The following is a 19,087-nucleotide window of genomic DNA, read 5'->3' on the forward strand; positions in this document are numbered from 1 at the left end:
CATACTCTAATGAAGTGCTGTTACCATCTGTGGCTCACTGCAGGGATATCACTCATATGTGAAAAAAGTTTGTCATATCATGGCATCTACTTAAATCCATATGCCTCCTCCTCCCCTGTGGATAGCACAGAAACCCCAGCACATGATTAAACACATAAGGGACCTAGTTCTTTTTCAAATGATAACAACCCCCCTCCAGGTTCAGCTCGCACAGGCAGGAGTATAGCACACACAGGCAGCATAGGACAGGCAGAGTATGGCACAAACATGGAGCATAGGGCAGGTAGACTAGTTGCATAGTTAGTTACATAGTTAGACAAGGGCACACACAGGGAGCATAGGCAAGCAGAGTATGGTGCACACACAGGGAGCATAGGGCAAGCAGAGTATGGCACACACAGAGAGCATAGGGCAGGCAGAGTTTGGCACACACAGGGCGCATAAGTCAGGCAGAGTATGGCACACACGGAGCATAGGGCAGGCAGAATATGGCACACACAAGGAGCATAGGGCAGGCAGAGTATGGCACACACAGGGTACATAGGGCAGGCAGAGTATGGCACACACAGGGCGCATAGGGCAGGCAGAGTATGGCACACACAGGGAGCATAGGACAGGCAGAGTATGGCACACACAGGGAGCATAGGACAGGCAGAGTATGGCACACACAGGGTACATAGGGCAGGCAGAGTATGGCACACACAGGGCGCATAGGGCAGGCAGAGTATGGCACACACAGGCAGAGTAGGTTAGGCAGGGTATGGCGCACGGGTAGGGTTTTATGATGAAAAGTCATGTAATTTCCCTCCTCATCTAAGTTACATTTCTCTAGTCAGCCCTCTTCTCAGTGCAAACTTATGGGTTATGTTCAGGTTCATCTCTGGAGGCAGGACAGAAGAATTGGTCTCTTGGCCCCTCCCTCAGGATTTATAGGCTGACTCCACTTGTTTCCCAGTTCTTTTGTCCTTCTTTCGGAGGTGAAGGTCAGAAATCTATTCTTTTCTTCCCAATTTTTTTTCATTATTACTTTTATTATTCCATTTAATTTGCTCTGATCACATGGGAGGAGGCATGCTATGCTGTCTCCCAACGCTTTGGCCATTCCCTCCTTGCGGGCAGATGCAGCAAGTAGAATGAGCATCCACACTTCTCACAAGATCACAGGCACAGTATGCCGAGCTACTTTTATGTTATATTATATTATTTCCGCAAAATGTAAATATCGCTTAGACTGGACTAAAAAAGGATGGGTTTGTGGTACTACCTACAGTCCAAAAGAAATACTATACAACGGCTGGCATGAAGCACTGCCATATCAAACATACCCTGAAGATGCTTCTGTTCTATGCAAGGGGAACAGTTCAATAGCTCCCCAGGCACTGCCGTAACATTCTGACAGTCTTATCTCCTAAGAATAACGCACTTGAGACAAACTTTTAGGGAACCATGAGGTTGAGGAGACACAATCCCAAGGCGACATTCACACTTCTATGCGCATAACCAGATCTGCCAATCACACCACAACTCCCTCCTCAGATAGGGGGTTTCCTAGAGTGGATAAAATCCACTTTTAAATCAACTCACCCACAGTCTCAGGTGGTCAATGCAGGAGTCAGAACTACAACTCTCAGATCAGGCTGATTCAGAGACACAAAGTGACTCAGACACTGAGCAGAACTCATTTGCAAAGCCAGAGGTGTTAGGTGTCCATAAAAAAAAAAGACACAAGCACTCCCTATGTTTAAATCAATTGCTCAGACAGTAAACATGGAATGGGAACAATCTGACCACCTGGGCGACCCTAACAAAACGTTTCTATGATACCTTTCCGATTCCGGAGGAACAACATAAATTATGGGATAAACCCCCCAGGGTAGACTCAGCAATTGCTTGACTTTCCAAACAAACAACCATTTCAACTGAAGACTCAGCCTTTAAGGACCCCATGGATTAAAAAGCTAGTCATCACTTAAAGGGGAAGTAAAGTCTAAAATAGAATAAGGCTAGAAATGCTGTATTTTGTACACTAAACATGAACTTACTGCAGCACAAGCCTAATCATACAAATGATTTATGCTTTCAAAGTTGGCCACAGGGGGTCACCATCTTGTAACTTTGTTAAACATTTTTGCAAGACCAAGACTGTGCACATGCTCAGTGTGGTCTGGGCTGCTTAGGGATTGTCATAAATTATCAAAACAGGAAAACAAACAAAGCTGCTTGAGTTCTGCAGGGCTGTGAAGTAAGGCGCCCCCCCCCCCTGCTGTTAATAAGTATGATTGATTCCCTGCAGAGCAGTTAGGGACAATTCCGATCTACAGCAGTAAATGAAGGGAGAATTTCTTTGCATACAGTCAGGTTTCTTATAAAAACGGTACACATTTTTTAATTAAAGCATATTGGAGATAGGTTTCTTTTTCATTATAGAATGTAAAAATTGGAGTTTATTTGTTTGCCTTTACATGCCCTTTAAAAAGGTTTACACACAAACTGCTGCAATCCTGAGGCCAGCTTAGCCCGCACAGCGAAACATTAGGCACAAGAAATCACACATCACCCCCCTACTTCAGTCGAAGAACTAGCAGGCGACATCAATAAACTGAATACAACACTGTCTTTCCTGGCAGACTCAGCCTTAGAAATAGTCTGATTAGCAGCAAAGTCTACTGCCAATGCGGTGGTCGTTAGAAGTGCCCTTTGGCTACGTCACTGGTCGGCAGATAAAGCATCAAAGAATAAGCTACTAAATTTATTTTATACAGGGGAATCCCTGTTTGGGCCGGACCTTGAACAAATTATCACAGAGGTAACCGGATGGAAGAGTACATTCATAAATTTGGGCACCCCAAAAGAGATATTACATCAATACTTAGTTGAGTCTCCTTTTGCAAATGTAACAGCCTCTAGACGCCTCCTATAGTCTTTGATGAGTGTCTGGATGGCGGTATTTTTGACCATTCTTCTATACAAAATCTCTCCAGTTCAGGTAAATTTGATGGCTGCCGAGCATGGACAGCCTGCTTCAAATCATCCCATACATTTTCAATGATATTGAAGTCGGGGGACTGTGAGGGCAATTCCAGAATATGATACTGAACAATCTTTGTTTTCAGATATTTTGAGAGTTGCTGTCACTCTTCAGAGGAGAGTCAAACAGAAGCACAACTTGCAATTTTTCACTTTAAATACTTTTCTCATGATTGGACACACCTACCTATTAAGTTCAAGGCTTAACGAGCTAATCCTACCAATTTGGTGTTGCCAGTAATCAGTATTGAACAGTTACATGCATTCAAATTAGCAAAATTACAAGGGTACCCACATTTTTCACATTTGATTTTATCTCATACAACTGAATACTACTTCACTAAAAATATTTGTTCAGAAAACACCCCAGTGTTCCTGGGAAATGAAAGACATACCACTGTTATTTTTTTTGTTGGAAGTGGAGTAAATTTATTATGCAGGCTGAGAGGGGTTCTCCGCTCGACACCCCAATCTGACCATGCTCCGTTTGACGGCTTGGCACCTGAGACCAAACGCTGGGCCCAGAGGGGAGTTTCACCACCAACAGTAAATATCCTCATTTGGGCCCGTAAAGTATCCACAGCCAGAACAAGGTCTGGCAAACCTTCCGTTTTTCTAGACAGCTAATCTATGAACATAGCACGCCAAAAATAATAACAGAACTACTCACTTCAGGATTCGAGAAAGGACTGGCACCAAACACCCTTAGGGCACATATCTTGGCTCTGTTCGTGCTATCGCAAGTCAATCGGGCTGAGAACCCAGATATTAAACAACTCATACAAGGGGCTCTATAACTTAGACCCCCCTTCAGGGATCCCACACCACCATGGGACCTAACACTAGTGCTATCACCCTTGCAGCGGGCACCCTTTGAACCCATGCAATCATGCGACTTGAAGTGGCTCGAACGGTCACATTCCTCGTTGCAATTACTTCGGCCAAAAGAGTCTCCGAATTAGGGGCTCTTTCACATGAGGAACCTTGGCTAATCATCCACAACAATAAGGTAGTCCTTTGAACAGTTCCTGGCTTCTTACCAAAGGTTATATCTAAGTTCCATATCAACAAAGAGCTTCCTACCTTCATTCTGCCAATTCTGAGCAACGACAGAGAAACAGCTCCACAAACTAATTCATAGAATCATAGAATTCATAGAATCCAAATCAGGCGTTCAGACTCACTACTAATCTCCTACTATTCAACACACAATGGCACACAATGGCTAGGACTGTTGCAAGGTAGGACTGTTGCAAGGTAGCTGGTGGAAACAATTGACCATGCCTACACTTGAGAAGAAAAGCACATTTCACATTAAAGCGCACTCAACGAGGTCACAAAGCACTTCGTGGGCCCTTCAAAATTTGGCTACACCTGAACAGATCTGAAGTGTAGCCACATGGGCTGCGCCCAACACCTTCCTCAAGTTTTATATGTTAAATGTTTTCACTTCCATACTGGCCGCATTTGGTCGCAAAGTTTTACAAGCTGCAGTGGCATAATCTGCCAAAGATGGACCTATTTGTTAGTTATTGTTATCCACCCTTTTTATGGGACAGCTTTTGGACGTCCCCATACCTTTGCACTGAAAGGAGGGCCGACTATAGGAAAAGGGATTTTGTACCTATCGTAAAATCCTTTTCTAGTAGGCCCGAACTGTCAGTGCAGTTAGTCCCACCTTGACTGATTTTAATATGAGAAAAAAGGACTCTTATCACCATTTCATACTGTTGTCTCTTGACCTTCCTTCATACTTGCAATCTCACCTCACTAAGCTTTACAACAGAACTGGGAAACAGAGGTGGTGCCAGCCTATATATCCTGAGGGAGGGGCCAAGAGACCAGTTCTTCTGTCCTGCCTCCAGAGATGAACCTGGACAATAACTCATACGTTTGCACTGACAGTTCAGGCCTACTGGAAAAGGATTTTCCGGTAAGTACAAAATCTAATTTATGCAAATTAGGGTTTGGTCAGGCATAAGGATTCATTTGAATCCTGCTGAAGAAGTTTGCATCCTGGCCAAACCCGAAGCTGTGATCCCAGCTTAAGGTACATTTAGTTTAATGGTCAAGGTTTTCCTATTACAACTGCAGTAAGAAAAACTACAGTACTCTATCTGGAACACAGGGCAAAGCTGTGTTGGCATTAGAAGGCGGGTGATATGTAATTGAATGAATATTGTACTTTTAATGCACATTAGCCAAAGAATTAACCTAGTGGTGTTACAGTTTCAAAAGGAGGGTAGCACATAAAACTAAATATACCAGAAAGTGGAGTAGCAAGTAATATGCAAAATAATGCTTTCTTGATGTGGCTAAAGGAGAAATTTAAAGGGGACCTGTCACCCAGACACCAGAATCTGTATAATAAAAGTCCTTTTCAAATTAAGCATGAAATCCAATTTTTATTAAAGCATTCATATCTATTGTAAGCTCATTTAAAAATCTCAGCTGTCAATCAAATATTGTCTGTCCCTCCTTTATGCCTTAGGCATAGAGGTGGGGCAGACAATTACTTTCACTTTCCATTCAGCACTTTCTAGATGGCACTGCGCCCCCCACATTCCCCCAGTTCTCTTAACCATTTAATTGTGTAGCCAGGGCATGGGGATGGACATCAGGTCCCCCATTCTGGTGCACAAACAAGATTCTGAGATGATACAAGGCTTGTCTTAATAACAGTGTCCATAAAATGGCTCCTGCCTACTTGCTATAATTATGAATTCCCAGACTGAAGAAAACAAGATTCAAATAATTTATATAGTGTAATTAAAGTTCATTTTGCTGGAATAATGTGATGAAGTAGAATATTGAAAATATTTTTTGGGTGATGGGTCCCCTTTAAGTGGTAACTATAAGGATTATAAACTGAAGTCAGAAAAAATGGATATCCTTCCTGACACTCCCTAGCACTGCAACGTCACTACAGGTATTTTCATCTTGAAAATGTACATTCAAGTACACAAGTGCAACCTTTTATTATTATTTTTGAGAACACACATGGGATACATTATAAGTGATGTAAAGTTACGTCTCTAGAAGCCACATAATATATACATAATTAATATACAGTCAATATTTGTATGTACCATAATTTAGTGCTATTTATTTTGTTTTTCTTTTTTAGGAGCCCCCCACAGTACCTGGAGGTGTTGCATCTGTTGATATCTATTGCAACAGTGCATCTGTGTCTCGTATTCTGGAGCAGTATTCCCACTGTGTTCCAGAAGATTCTGACAAAAGATCAAAATTTGTTAGCATTATTTTTATATAATTTGTAAGCATTATATTTTGCTCCTAGCATTTGGACTTCTTATTGTCTTCTCTTTTTTTTTCTTTTAGGAAAGAAGCTATGAGTCCAAACATTGTCTAATGAAAAACCAAGGAAATCAGTACTGTGTAAGTTCTCTTTTTATAAATTGTATGCTTAAAGAGGTTATTCATCCTTGAGTTAATTTTATGTATGATTTAGAGTGATATTCTGAGATAATTTTTATTTGTGATTTTTGAGTTACTTAGCTTTTTATTCAGCAGCTCTCCAGTTTGCAATCTGGCAAATTACCCTAGCAACCATGCATTAAGTGGAATAAAAGACTGGAATATGAATAGGAGAGGCCTGAATAGAAAGATGAGTAATTAAAAGCAGCAATAACTACATTTGTAGCTTTTCAGATTTTTTTTATATTTAATTTTTAAATTTGCCAGGGGACTGGACATGTCAGTTTTTCAGGTGCCCTCAGTCATGTAACTTGTGCTCTGATAAACTTTAGTCACTCTTTACTACTATACTGAAAGTTGGAGTGATATCACCCACTTCCCCCTCCCAGCAGCCCATCAACAGACCAATGGCAAGTACCAGAAAACCTTTGCTGCATGAGTTGTTTGCATTTCTAAAATTGCTCCCTAGTCCCACTTAGTAGTAGATATGAGAATAGCACCCTAGCAGCAAAAACTCTGCTTTGTGTGTTATTCTCACATATACCACTGAGGAGCATGACTTGGGTTGTATTGAAGTACAATGTGAAGGGGAGAAACAATATCCGTCTCAAAGCAGTTCCATTCTAAAGTGCTGGCTCCTTCTCAAAGCTCAGAATCAGGCACAATACACTAAAAAAAATACATTTATTCATTCAAGAATATTTTAAATGGTAGAGGGAATAATTTGCAATGGAAACCGTGTAATTCAGATATAAAAAGTAAATCATCAAAATCATGGCAGAATCCCTTTAAATTAAATAAAATTTTTATTGAAGACTGAACAAGGAATTAAGTTGGTTTTAGCTTATAATTATCTTTTCTCCCCCCCCCCCCCATAATTTGTAAACTAACTATTTCAACCCAAATTGTTTCAGGAGGCAAATATGTTCCGAAAGTCAGATCTGGATAAGGTTTTTGATCTAAGTTTTGAGGTAAGTTTTTGTATTTTTCAGAATATATATTGGCTATAGGTAATTTTTTTAGCATCCTCATTAGACTCACCAAGAGCTTGGCTCTTTCATAAATCATTCCATTTTCTCTCAGTGCAAATTGCAAAAATAAAGTGTGTGCCATGGCTCTGATCTAGAGAGAGACTGACGTCCAGCTCTGAGCATACAATCAAAGTCAATTTATAATGTATTTTCTGCAACGCTTGCTGCGGATTTGTTCATCTCCAAATTTTGTGGTAAACCTATGAAATAAGCTCATGACTCATGTTGATGATCATACTTGCCATCGACTTGGTCAGTTTTACTGTTATCACTCACAATGAGCAAGGTCAGGTTTGACTTCATTCTTGCATGCGCCTGTGGGAGGATCGCAGTGAAGAGGACCAGAAGCTGCCGCACCACTCTGCAATTTCTTTGTCTTTTGAGAAGACCCATGGAAATGAAACAAAAGACATTAAAAAAAAACACCCAAAAAAATTATTTAAATATGAGCCAATTTTGCCCCCTCCCCTTTTCCATTTTTACTTCTGGAGGAAATTAGCTTAAAACCTAAGGGGCACCACAGTGATCTAGCACAGCCTGTGTCTGGCAGTTGTGGACTGGCAATATTACACACAGAACCATGGTCGGCCCAGACCTGCTCCCCTGGCTGATGTGCAGCTTTTTTCGCACACACGTGCGGTACAGCATTTTCCGTGCATGTGCACCGGCAATTTAGAGGTCGCGAGGCAGCTGCCAGGAGAGCCCTTTGTTTTGCAGCCCCAGTGGGCCCCCAAGGCTCCAGTCCGACACTGCAGAACTGGCTTTCATTGCTGGTCCCAGGGGCACTGCGCCAGTGAGGCAAGTTAAGAAACTCTCCTCAGGCAAAAATGCCTCTCCTAGTAATTTTAAAGGAACAGTAACATCAAAAAATTAGTGTTTTAAAGTAATATAAATATGATGCAGTGTTGCCCTGTACCGGTAAACACTACTATTGTTTATATAAACAAGCTGCTGTGTAGCAATGGGGGCAGCCATTCAAAGGAGAAAAGGCTCGGGTTACACAGCAGATAGCAGATAAGCTCTGTAGAAAACAATGGTGTTATCTGTTATCCACTATTTAACCTGTGCCATATAGCCTTTTTTCAATTTCCGCCATTGCTACACAGCAGCTTGTTTATATGAACTATAGTGGTGTTTCTGATGCAAACACATCAGTTTTACCAGTGCAGAGCAACACTGCATTATAGTTTCATTCCTTTATAATACTTTTATTATTTGGTGTTACTATTCCTTTAAGAGCCAAATTCCGGTTATGACTGCACTTTCAGGAGCAGCTTTTTAAACTAGGCAAGAAATGTTTTGCCTGAAAAGCCATTCATCCTGATGAAGGGTGGGTGTTTCCCCCCCGAAACGTTGAATGTTCGGTGGCTGAATAAGGGGATACTCCCCAACTGCATTAACCAGTGTGTGTGCGGATCCGTTTTCTATACACATTTGTTGCCTGAAAAGCCGCCAGTGACTTGCATGGAAATCATCTACAACAGTTTTTCAGGAAATAGTTTGGGTGGAGGTGCCCAAAAATATCCCATGTACAGTTCTACTTGTATACAGGTATGGGATCTGTTATCTTTAAACCCGTTATCCAGAAAACTCAGAATTTGGAAAGGCTGTTTCCCATAGACATTTTATTCAAATAATCCAAATTTTTAAAAAACAGATTTCCTTTTTCTCTGTAATAATGAAACTGTGATTTGTACTTCAGACTAAGATATAATTAATCCTTGTTAGAGCAAGACCAGCCTGTTTGGTTTATTTAGGGGCAGATTTATTTTAGGGATGCACCTGAATCCAGGATTCGGTTCAGGATTCTGCCTTTTTCAGCAGGATTCGGCCGAATCCTTCTGCCCGGCCAATCTGAATCCTAAAGGTGGCCATACACTATAAGATCCGCTCGTTTGGCATGGTCGCCAAACGATCGGATCTTAACCCAATATGCCCACTAACGGTTGGGCAATATCGGATGAATCCGAACGATCGGATTACAATATTACGAGTGGGCTCTGACGGGTCGCAGGACCACATCAACTAGCCGATTTAGTCCTGGATCGTACGAAAAATCAAACTTGACCCATCGATGTCTGCCCAATTTTTGGCCTGACATCGATCGGGAGGACCCGTCGGGAGTCTACAAATGCAAATTAGGATTCGGTTCAGTATTCGTCCAAATCTTTCGCAAATGATTCGGGTGTTCGGCCAAATCCAAAATAGTGGATTCGTTGCATCCCTAATTTATTTATTATTTAATGGTACATTAGAATTTTTGAGTTTTTTTTGGTCAAAATTTACAGATTAGAATTTTAAATCCCCAACTCAAATTTGAATTTGTATGAGATTTATCACATCTTGACCCCGGACACAGTTCTATTTCGAATATTCGCCACCTAAAACCTGTCGAGTTCATGTACAAAACCGCTTGAAGATCTTAATTGCCTTCCTGAGATTCAAGGTTTTTTTTTGAGAGGAAACCTCGATTTGAATTTTCAGGTTGTTTGTATTCAATGGAATATTAGACGTTCGCGTTTTTTCATAGATAACCTCCCATTCGAGTTGTGAGTGCATTCAAATTTATTAGAGGTAAAAAATAATCACATAACTTCGAAATTCCGCGTTTGATAGATCTGCCCCTTACATGATTTTCTAGTATACAAAGTATGAAGATCCAAATTGCCTATTTAAAGTTATTCTTTTTACCTTTTATAGAACTTACTTTCACCTGATCTGGAAACACCAGTTTTGCCCAGATATACTGTACCATCACTGCCTGCTCCAGGAGAGCATTTCCTTGTTAAAGTTCGGCACATACAGACACCGAATAAAGTAAGTTGACATAATATTTAATTGTATGATACAAAAAAAAAATATATATATATATATATATATATATATATATATATATATATATATATATATATATATATATATTTTTATATTTATATATATATATATTTATATATATATATATATAATTTTTTTTTTTTAATTATATAAAAGCAGTGTAGCAGCACTAAAATATGTAAGTTTAAAATGCATTTTATAATTATGCTTGCTAATGTTATTTAGTGTTCTCATATACAGTGGTGCTTAAAAGTTTGTGAACCCCTTAAAATGTTCTATATTTTTATATGAATGTGACCTAAAACATCATCTGATTTTCAAGCAAATCTTATAAGTAGATGGATAAAACCTAGTTAAACAAATGAAATATATTTGGTCACATATTTATTGAAAAAAAAAATCCAATAACATATCTGCGTGTGGCAGTGTTGGACTGGGAAGCACATTACAGTTCAGCAATACTTTTGAATTTGCCGCACACCACTTACTTCATGTTCCTGGGTGCATCCATATCCCTGGCCGCTTCCAAGCCCAACACTGCAACGGTCCAAAGTAGGGAAGAAGCACACCAGTTCAGCTAGCAGTGATCCCCAACCAGTAGCTCGTGAGCAACTCTTGGATGTGAGCAATCCCTTGGATGTTGCTCCCAGTGGCCTCAAAGTAGGTGCTTATTTTTAAATTCCTGGCTTGAAGGCAAGTTTTGGCTGCATAAAAACCAGGTGCATTGCCAAACAGAGCCTCAATGTAGGTTGACAATCCACATAGGCGATACCAAATGTACCAAATGGCCAATCACAATACTTATTTGCCACCCCAAGGACATTTTTCATGCTTGTGTTGCTCCCCAACTTCGTTTTCTTCTAAATGTTGCTCATGGGTTCAAAAGGTTGGGGACCCCTAAGCTAGGCAATGCCTTTAGCACATTTATTTGCAGAAGTATTAACACACAAGCTTTCGGGGTGCACCTAAGGAAGGGGTTGGACCCCGAAAGCTTGTGTACTAATACTTCTGCAAATAAATGTGCTAAGGGCACACTGAACTGGTGTGCTTCTTCCCTACTTTGGACTGTTGCAGTGTTGGACTGGGGTTTCTGGGCTCACTGGGGGCCATCACTATAGTGAGATGTCATGTCAAGGTGTCCCACCAGCCCAGTCCTTCAAAAGTAGATCCATGTTCACTTACTTTCCCTTAATATTTGGTGTGACCCCCTTGCGCAGCAATAACTACAACTATATATCTTCGATAATGGTTGATCAATTAACTCGATGACATTTTAGCCCATTCCTCCATACAGAACAGTTTCAGCTCATGGGTTTTTGTGGGTTTCCTTACATGAACCACTTTAGATATTTCCACATTTCAATTTGATTAAAGAGATTCTGTTATGATTTTTATGTAGTTTTTTATTTCTAAATTACATAGTTTACACTGCAAATAATTCAATCTACAAAATAAAATTTAATTACTGAACCAGCAAGTGTAGTTTTTTGGTGTGTAGGTGCATCTCATGTCATTTTGCCTGGTCATGTGCTTTCAGAAAGAGCCAGCACTTTGGAATGGAACTGCTTTCTGGCAGGCTGTTGTTTCTCCTATCAATGTAACTGAATGTGTCTCAGTGGGACCTGGATTTGACTATTGAGTGTTGTTCTTAGATCTACCAGGCAGCTGTTATCTTGTGTTAGAGAACAGCTATCTGGTTACCTTCCCATTGTTCTGTTGTTTGGCTGCTGGGGGGGGGGGGTGATATCACTCCAACTTGCAGTACAGCAGTAAAGAGTGACTGAAGTTTATCAGAGCACAAGTCACATGACTGGGGGCAGCTGGGAAACTGGCAATATGTCTAGCCCCATGTCAGATTTCAAGATTAAATATAAAAAAATATGTTCTTTTGAGAAAAGGATTTCAGTGCAGAATTCTGCTAGAGCAGCACTATTAACTGATGCGTTTTGACCGTATCCCTTTAAGGTCAGGACATTGCCTCGGCCATTCCAGAACATTCACTTTATTCTTCTTTATGCATTCTTTGGTAGAACGGCTTGTGTGTTTAGGATCCTTGTCTTGCTAAATGATCCACTGTTTCATTTCACGGAAAGATGTCTTGACATTTTCATTTAGAATTCTCTGGTATAGTTAAGAATTATATGTTCAATCAATGACTGCAAGCTGTCCAGGCCCAGATGCAGCAAAACAGGCCCAAAACAGAACATTCCCACCACCGTTTTTCACGGAGGGATAAGATTCTTATGTTGGAATGCAGTGTTTTTATTTTTCCAAATGTAACACTGCAAAGCCATAAAGTTCTATTTTTGCTTTATCCGTCCATAAAACATTCTTCCAGTCTCCTCCTTGTCTGTCCACATGATCTTTAGCAAATTGTAGACAGTTAGCAATATTTTTGGGGGAGAGCAGTGGCTTCTGCCTTGCCACCCTGCCATACACACCATTGCTGTTCTCTGTTTTCCTGATGGTGGACTCATAAACATCAATATTCTCAATGTAAGACAGGCCTTCAGTCACTTATCAGTTACCTTGGGCTCCTTTGTAATCTCCTTATTCCTAGGACTATTGGACTCCTTGCAGTTGGAGTTATCTTTGGTTGTCCACTTCTGGGTAGGGTAACGACTGTCTTGGAATTTCCTACATTTGTACTCAATCTGTACATAGACTGTTGATTGGTGGAGCCTTTAGATATAGTCCTGTAACCGTTTCCGGCTTTATGGGCATAGACAACTCTTTATTTCTGAGGTCCTCAGATACCTCCTTTCTTGGAGTCATGACACACATCCAAAAATGTGTTGCATGTGTGTTCAGGCTTTGCTGAACACACATCCCCGTTCTTTAAAGGAGAACTAAAGCTTAACTAAAAAAAGTATGGTAGAACTATTGTACATTATGTTTTGGGCTTCTGTACCAGCCCAAGGCAACCACAGCCGTTTAGCAGTAAATATCTGTTTCTCCAAAGATGCCCCAGTAGCTCCCCGTCTTATTTTCTGCTGATTCACTGCACATGCTCTGTGCTGCTGTCACTTACTGAGCTTAGGGACCCACTCACAATATACAGTACACATAGAATAGAAATGTCCCAATATAAGGCTGATTAGTAATTAATACAGATAATTACTACATGGCAGCACAGAAACCAGTGCAATTAGCATCAGAATTTAATAATCAGCCCTGTAGCATCAGTTTATATTACAGGTGAAGCTCATTTTCTGCTGGATAATTAGTGACGAGCCCTAAGCTCAGCTTCTCAACAGCCAATCAGAGCCCACTGAGCATGTGAGTGTCACAGACACTTTCCAAGATGGTGACCCCCTGTGACAAGTTTGAAGTCCTGGATCATTGCTGCTATTGACAAGCTGAACCTTGCAATAAGCTGGTGCAATAAATTCAGTATAAAAAAATGTCATTTTTAGCCATATTCATTTTTTGGATTTAGTTCTCCTTTAAGTAAAACAGGGTCTGGCACTCACATCTGATTGCCATCCCATTGACTGAAAACACCAGCCTGTGATTTCACCTTGAAATTATATGATAATCCTAAGTATTTCCTTATTTTTGCCACACGCATATATGTTATTGGATGATTTTTTTCAATAAAGACATGACCAAATATAGTAGGTTTTCTTTATCTACTTTTAAGACTTGTTTGAAAATCAGATGATGATTAAGGTCACTTTCATATAAAAATAGAGAAAATTTAAACCTTATAAAGGGTTCACAAACTTTTAATCACCACTGTATATGTCACTCTCTTGTAGGTAGGGGCTGTCCCTTGATCTCAGGATGGTCACAGTTAGGGATGGGCACATTTTCTTTGCCGCGGAAATGTCGCCCATAGACTTGTATGGCATCGTGCGTCAAAAAAAAAAAGACAATAGACTTTAATGGGCGTCGGCGACGGGAAATTTTTAACGAAACGGGTCAAATTCACCCTTCCCTAGTCACAGTCAAACTGCTTGCAACCCCAGCCAATAGTAAGGAAACAGGGAAATATCAACACACCTAATGCTTTATTATTGCTGACAGTCTGAGCAGTGCTGATGTCTGTATGCTTATTTTAGCAAATAAAGTTCCAAAATGCATTCTAAATGTTCAACTTTTCATCCATAAAGTAAAAATATTTTCTTTATAAGTGAGCAAAACTAATGTACTTTGCTCTAGTGTAACAGATTGAGTTTTAGCATAGCAATACATATACATTTTATTACACTAGAAATGAACATGAAACCTAGTCAAATTTACTGTAAAAAGGAACTCGTTGCTTTCTATGGGAATGTGATGTATCTTTTTGCATTACATAATTCATTCAGGTGTTTGTTTTTTTTTTTTTTTTTGAAAACCCACTTAGGGGGTAAAGAAACAACCTTGGCAAGAAGCTACGATGTGATAAAACAAACTTTTAATCTGGAGGGAAAAAATGTCAACTATTATGTTATTGCTTAGTTGCTCCTAACTGCTTCAACAAATGGTATGTGTATGATAACTAGGGATGCACCGAATCCACTATTTTGGATTCGGCTGAACCCCCAAATCCTAAAATTCGACCGAATCCTAATATGCATATACAATTAATGCAAATTAGGGGTGGGAAGGGGGAAAATAATTATTACCTCCTTGTTTTGTCACACGATTTCCTGCCCCGAATTTGCATACGCAAATTCGGGTTTCAGTCGGGCCGAACCGTTCTGACAGGGGCCGAATCCTGCCCGAATTCCGAACGGAATGCTGGATTCGGTGCATCCCTAATGATAACCTTTGCTCCCTTCTCTATGTGGTTTTTGATGTTGGATAGCAGCCAGACATGAACTCTTTGGTAAGTGACCCCTACCGTGAGGGCAAACATACCAGAACCCTCTATAACACATACACATAATTGGCCCCGAGACTCTATGCAAGGGCTATGTACTGTCTGGATCCTACATTCAGACTAAACTGGGAATGCTCCCCAAATGGCACCCCATTGGCCCAGCAGTATTATCTGTGATTGGCACCATTAGAACTCATGGCCAGATTGGTCCTTATAATGGCACGCCTGGCTGATCATGTGATTGGTCCATCTGGAAGCTGCCTATGTTGGTTGCCAGAAGGAATCAAACCCTGTTCTGCATTTACGAAAAGGGGCTGTTCCCTTTCTGGTTTACAAAGGTGGCTGTTAAAGGGGACCTGTAACCCAAAAAAAATTATTCAAAATCCTATTTTTTCACATTAGTCAAGCAAAATGAACTTTAATTACAATGTTTAAATTATTTGAATCGTGTTTCCTTCTGTCTGGGAACTCATAATTAAAGCAAGCAAGCAGTGTGGACACTGTTATTAAGACCAGCATTGCGTTATCTCAGAATCTTGTTTGTGCACCAGAATGGGGGACCTGCTGTCCATCCCCATGCCCTGGCTACACAATTAAACAGTGAAGAGAACGGCAGAATGTGGGGGAGCAGTGACATCTAGGAAGTGCTGAATGTAAAGTGAAAGTAATTGCTTGCCCCGCCTCTATGCCTAAATCATAGAGGAGGGGCAGACAATATTTGATTGACAGCTGAGATTTTTACAACAGCTATTAATGCTTTAAAAAATATATAAATTGGATTTCATGTTTAATTTGAAAAGGACTTTTATTATAGAGATTTTTGTGTCTGGGTGACAGGTCCACTTTAAGAATTATAATTCGTTAGTCTTTTTACATACATGGAGGATAACAGAGACTGTCCAGCTGTAAACCATCAAAGCTGTACCCACATGCTCCAGTAACCAACAATAGCAGTGCTCAACCCTCGCATCATCCACAAGCAGAACTACTGAATGCCGACTGGCTACCATCTAAACCTGTGATATTGACATTGCCGTGCTACAATAAAGAGCTGCATTCCCTAAAGGAGTTGTGTTGTGTGAGTCCTGCCCTATGCCCACGTCTTCTCGTGGCAAGGTGCCGTGACACAAGGTATTCCAAGAGAATTTAGCAACACTTGCATGGTTTATGGACCCCAATGCTCGAACCCGAAAGTCTTCAGCATTAAAGCCATTAGTGTTCATTACATCTTTGAAAGAACAGCAGAAACATACACAATAATATATGTGCACATACAAACTGTAGTTGCACAAACCTTAAAATCAGTTGCTTGTGTTTTTTTAATTAATTTGGGTGAATTAAAAAAAAAGGGTACAATGTCTGCCATTAATATGTACCAGGGAGGTGTTTTAGTTGTTTTTTGTTTTTTTAAGAAGGATCTTAATTTTTCTTTCCTTTAGGTATATATCAGCAGGAACTTAACAAATAACCTCCTGTGTGATCTAGATGAGAATACACTGTGCTGTGACCCTGATGAGGATTCTCTAACGTCAAAGATTATATGGATCAACAAACATGCCGATAAACTGTTACGCTTGACTAATTTTAGATCAGGTACTGTATAAGAAAAGCTGACTCTTCTGAAAGTTCCAAAGGTACCGTATATACTCGAGTATAAGCCGTCCCGAGTATAAGCCGAGGTACATAATTTTACCTCCAAAAACTGGGAAAGCTTATTGACTCGAGTATAAGCCTAGGGTGAGAAATGCAGCAGCTTCTGGTAAGTTTCAATCAAAAAATTGAGGGTTTCTGCTCCTGTTTTGGATGCCGGCGACCATTCTTGGACGCCGGCGAATATTCTTGGAGACTATTCTTGGACGCCAGCGACTATTCTTGGACGCCGGCGACCGTTTTTGCGCTTGACCCGAGTATAACCCGAGGTAGAGTTTTTCAGCATATTTTGGGGGCTGAAAAACTCGGCTTTTACTCGAGTATATACGGTAAACTGAAAGACGAGGTAAAGGTACAACTAGAACAATGTTTGCTCCAGTGTACAGTATTTTAATCTCTGAATTTATGGATTCCCCTGAATACGGAGTCCTCAGACAAAGTGATGACCAAATACTGATCCAGATCCTAATTTGCACATTTAACATTTGAACACAAAAATGGCATCTTTTTGGTGACATTTGGGACCATTGTTTTGGTGCTTTAAATTGACAGATTGGATGTCGTCTGGTTTAGGCACTGATGATAAAGTCAAATCATGCAAAAATGATTGGATTTCTCTGATTCTGGATTTGATGAATTCATGCTTCTTGATTCAGGGAGATTTGGAAACCGTTGATATGGATGAAAGTAATATTTCTTAGAATAAATCTTGCCAGATTATAAATTGTCCAACAAGTGTTTTACCATGTATGGGTTATAAAATGAACCATCTTTATCACAATCTCAGGGTTGCGTTTATGTTAATGTTTTGTCCTTCTCTTTATTCCTAAAAGATTGGCCTTAAGTGTAACTTCAATGTTCCCCCCCCCCTCTTCCTTTTACCATTACTATTGATGATATGGTCATTCGTCCTGTTAATTCAGCATTCTGCTTGGGGGTCATTTTTGACCTGTCTCTTTTTCATCTAATTTCATTAATACTACTGCCAAAACCTGACACTTTTCCTCTGCAATATAGCCAATATACACACCCCCTTTCTTTCACAAATAACAGACAAAACACTGCCCTTATCCTATCCCTTTTAGACTATTGCAATCTCTTACTAACCAGTCTTCCTGACTCCCATCTCTCTCCACAGCAATCAGTCTTACATTTTAAGGATACTCTCTCCTAAGAGGGAAACTGTTTAACCCCAAAATCTTCAGCATGGCTGCCTGTTAAGCAAAGGATAGCATATAAAATGCTTTTACTAACATTCAAAATCTGAGTAAAATGGCTCATTCCAGACATTGTTCAGAAGAACAGCGTACTTTGATTAAAAAGTCGATTGGAGAGGGGAAAACATAAAGAAGTGCAGGAAATGATAGGTTACTGCTAAAATGATCTGAAATGCTTTAAAATGACATCCACAACCTGAAAGATGTGGAAGAAAATGGAAAACTACCATTGGAATGGATAGAAGAATAGCCAAAATGGCAAAGACTCGACCAATGATCAGCTCCAGGACGATGAAAGAAGGTGTAAAGTTACCTGATACTGGTACAATTAGAAGACTCCTATGTGAAGCCAAGCTATCGGCAAGAAGCCCCCGCAAGTATCATTGTTGGAAAAAAAAGACAGGCTGAAGAGCTTACAGTTTGCCAAAGAACACATTGACCTAACATTTTGTGGACTGATGAAAGCAAAATTGTTCTGTTTAGGTCTAGGGGCTAGAGACAGTTTGTCAGATGACCCCCAACCACTGAATTCAAGTAACAGTATAGAGTGAAGCCAGTGGCACAAGCATCATGATATGGGGATGTTTCTCATACTATGGTGTTGGGCATATTTATCACATATCAGGGATTATGGATCAGTTTCAATACATCAGAATACATGAAGAGGTCATGTTGCCTTATGCCAAAGAGGAAATGCCCTTGAAATTGGAGTTTCAACAAGACAAATACATTGTTAAATTGGGTTGAAAAAAGTCCGTCAAGTTCATCCCCTCCAAATGAAAACCCAACATCCATACACACACCCCTCCCTACTTTTAATTAAATTCTATATACCCATATCTATACTAACTATAGAGTTTAGTATCACAATAGCCTTTGATATTATGTCTGTCCAAAAAATCATCCAAGCCATTCTTAAAGGCATTTGAAATCTCCAACAGACCGCAGCACACTGACACGCTGTTTTAGTAAATTTTCTTTGTGATTTATTGGCTCATTTGCAGTAGACAAAATAATGCGACGTTTCGAGTCACACAGGACTCTTTATCAAGCATATTTGTGTGGAATTCTTAAAGGCA

General features: G+C 40.1%; 1 protein-coding gene across 2 annotated transcripts in view; it reads left to right on the forward strand.

The window, feature by feature from the left end:
* The window catches only part of rnf17.S (ring finger protein 17 S homeolog), a 122,271-nt gene that overhangs the window by 90,161 nt on the left and 13,023 nt on the right, over positions 1-19,087 (forward strand). Inside the window, exons 32-36 of one of the 2 annotated variants that reach the window (XM_041584571.1) lie at positions 6,155-6,280; positions 6,370-6,426; positions 7,380-7,436; positions 10,197-10,313; positions 16,581-16,734. In XM_041584571.1, the coding sequence (XP_041440505.1) occupies positions 6,155-6,280; positions 6,370-6,426; positions 7,380-7,436; positions 10,197-10,313; positions 16,581-16,734 (511 nt within the window). The remainder of the gene's footprint in view (positions 1-6,154; positions 6,281-6,369; positions 6,427-7,379; positions 7,437-10,196; positions 10,314-16,580; positions 16,735-19,087) is intronic. The other variant, XM_041584572.1, reaches the window with a different exon arrangement.

The sequence above is a fragment of the Xenopus laevis genome, chromosome 2S, assembly GCF_017654675.1.
Source record: "Xenopus laevis strain J_2021 chromosome 2S, Xenopus_laevis_v10.1, whole genome shotgun sequence".
Lineage (NCBI taxonomy): Eukaryota > Metazoa > Chordata > Amphibia > Anura > Pipidae > Xenopus > Xenopus laevis.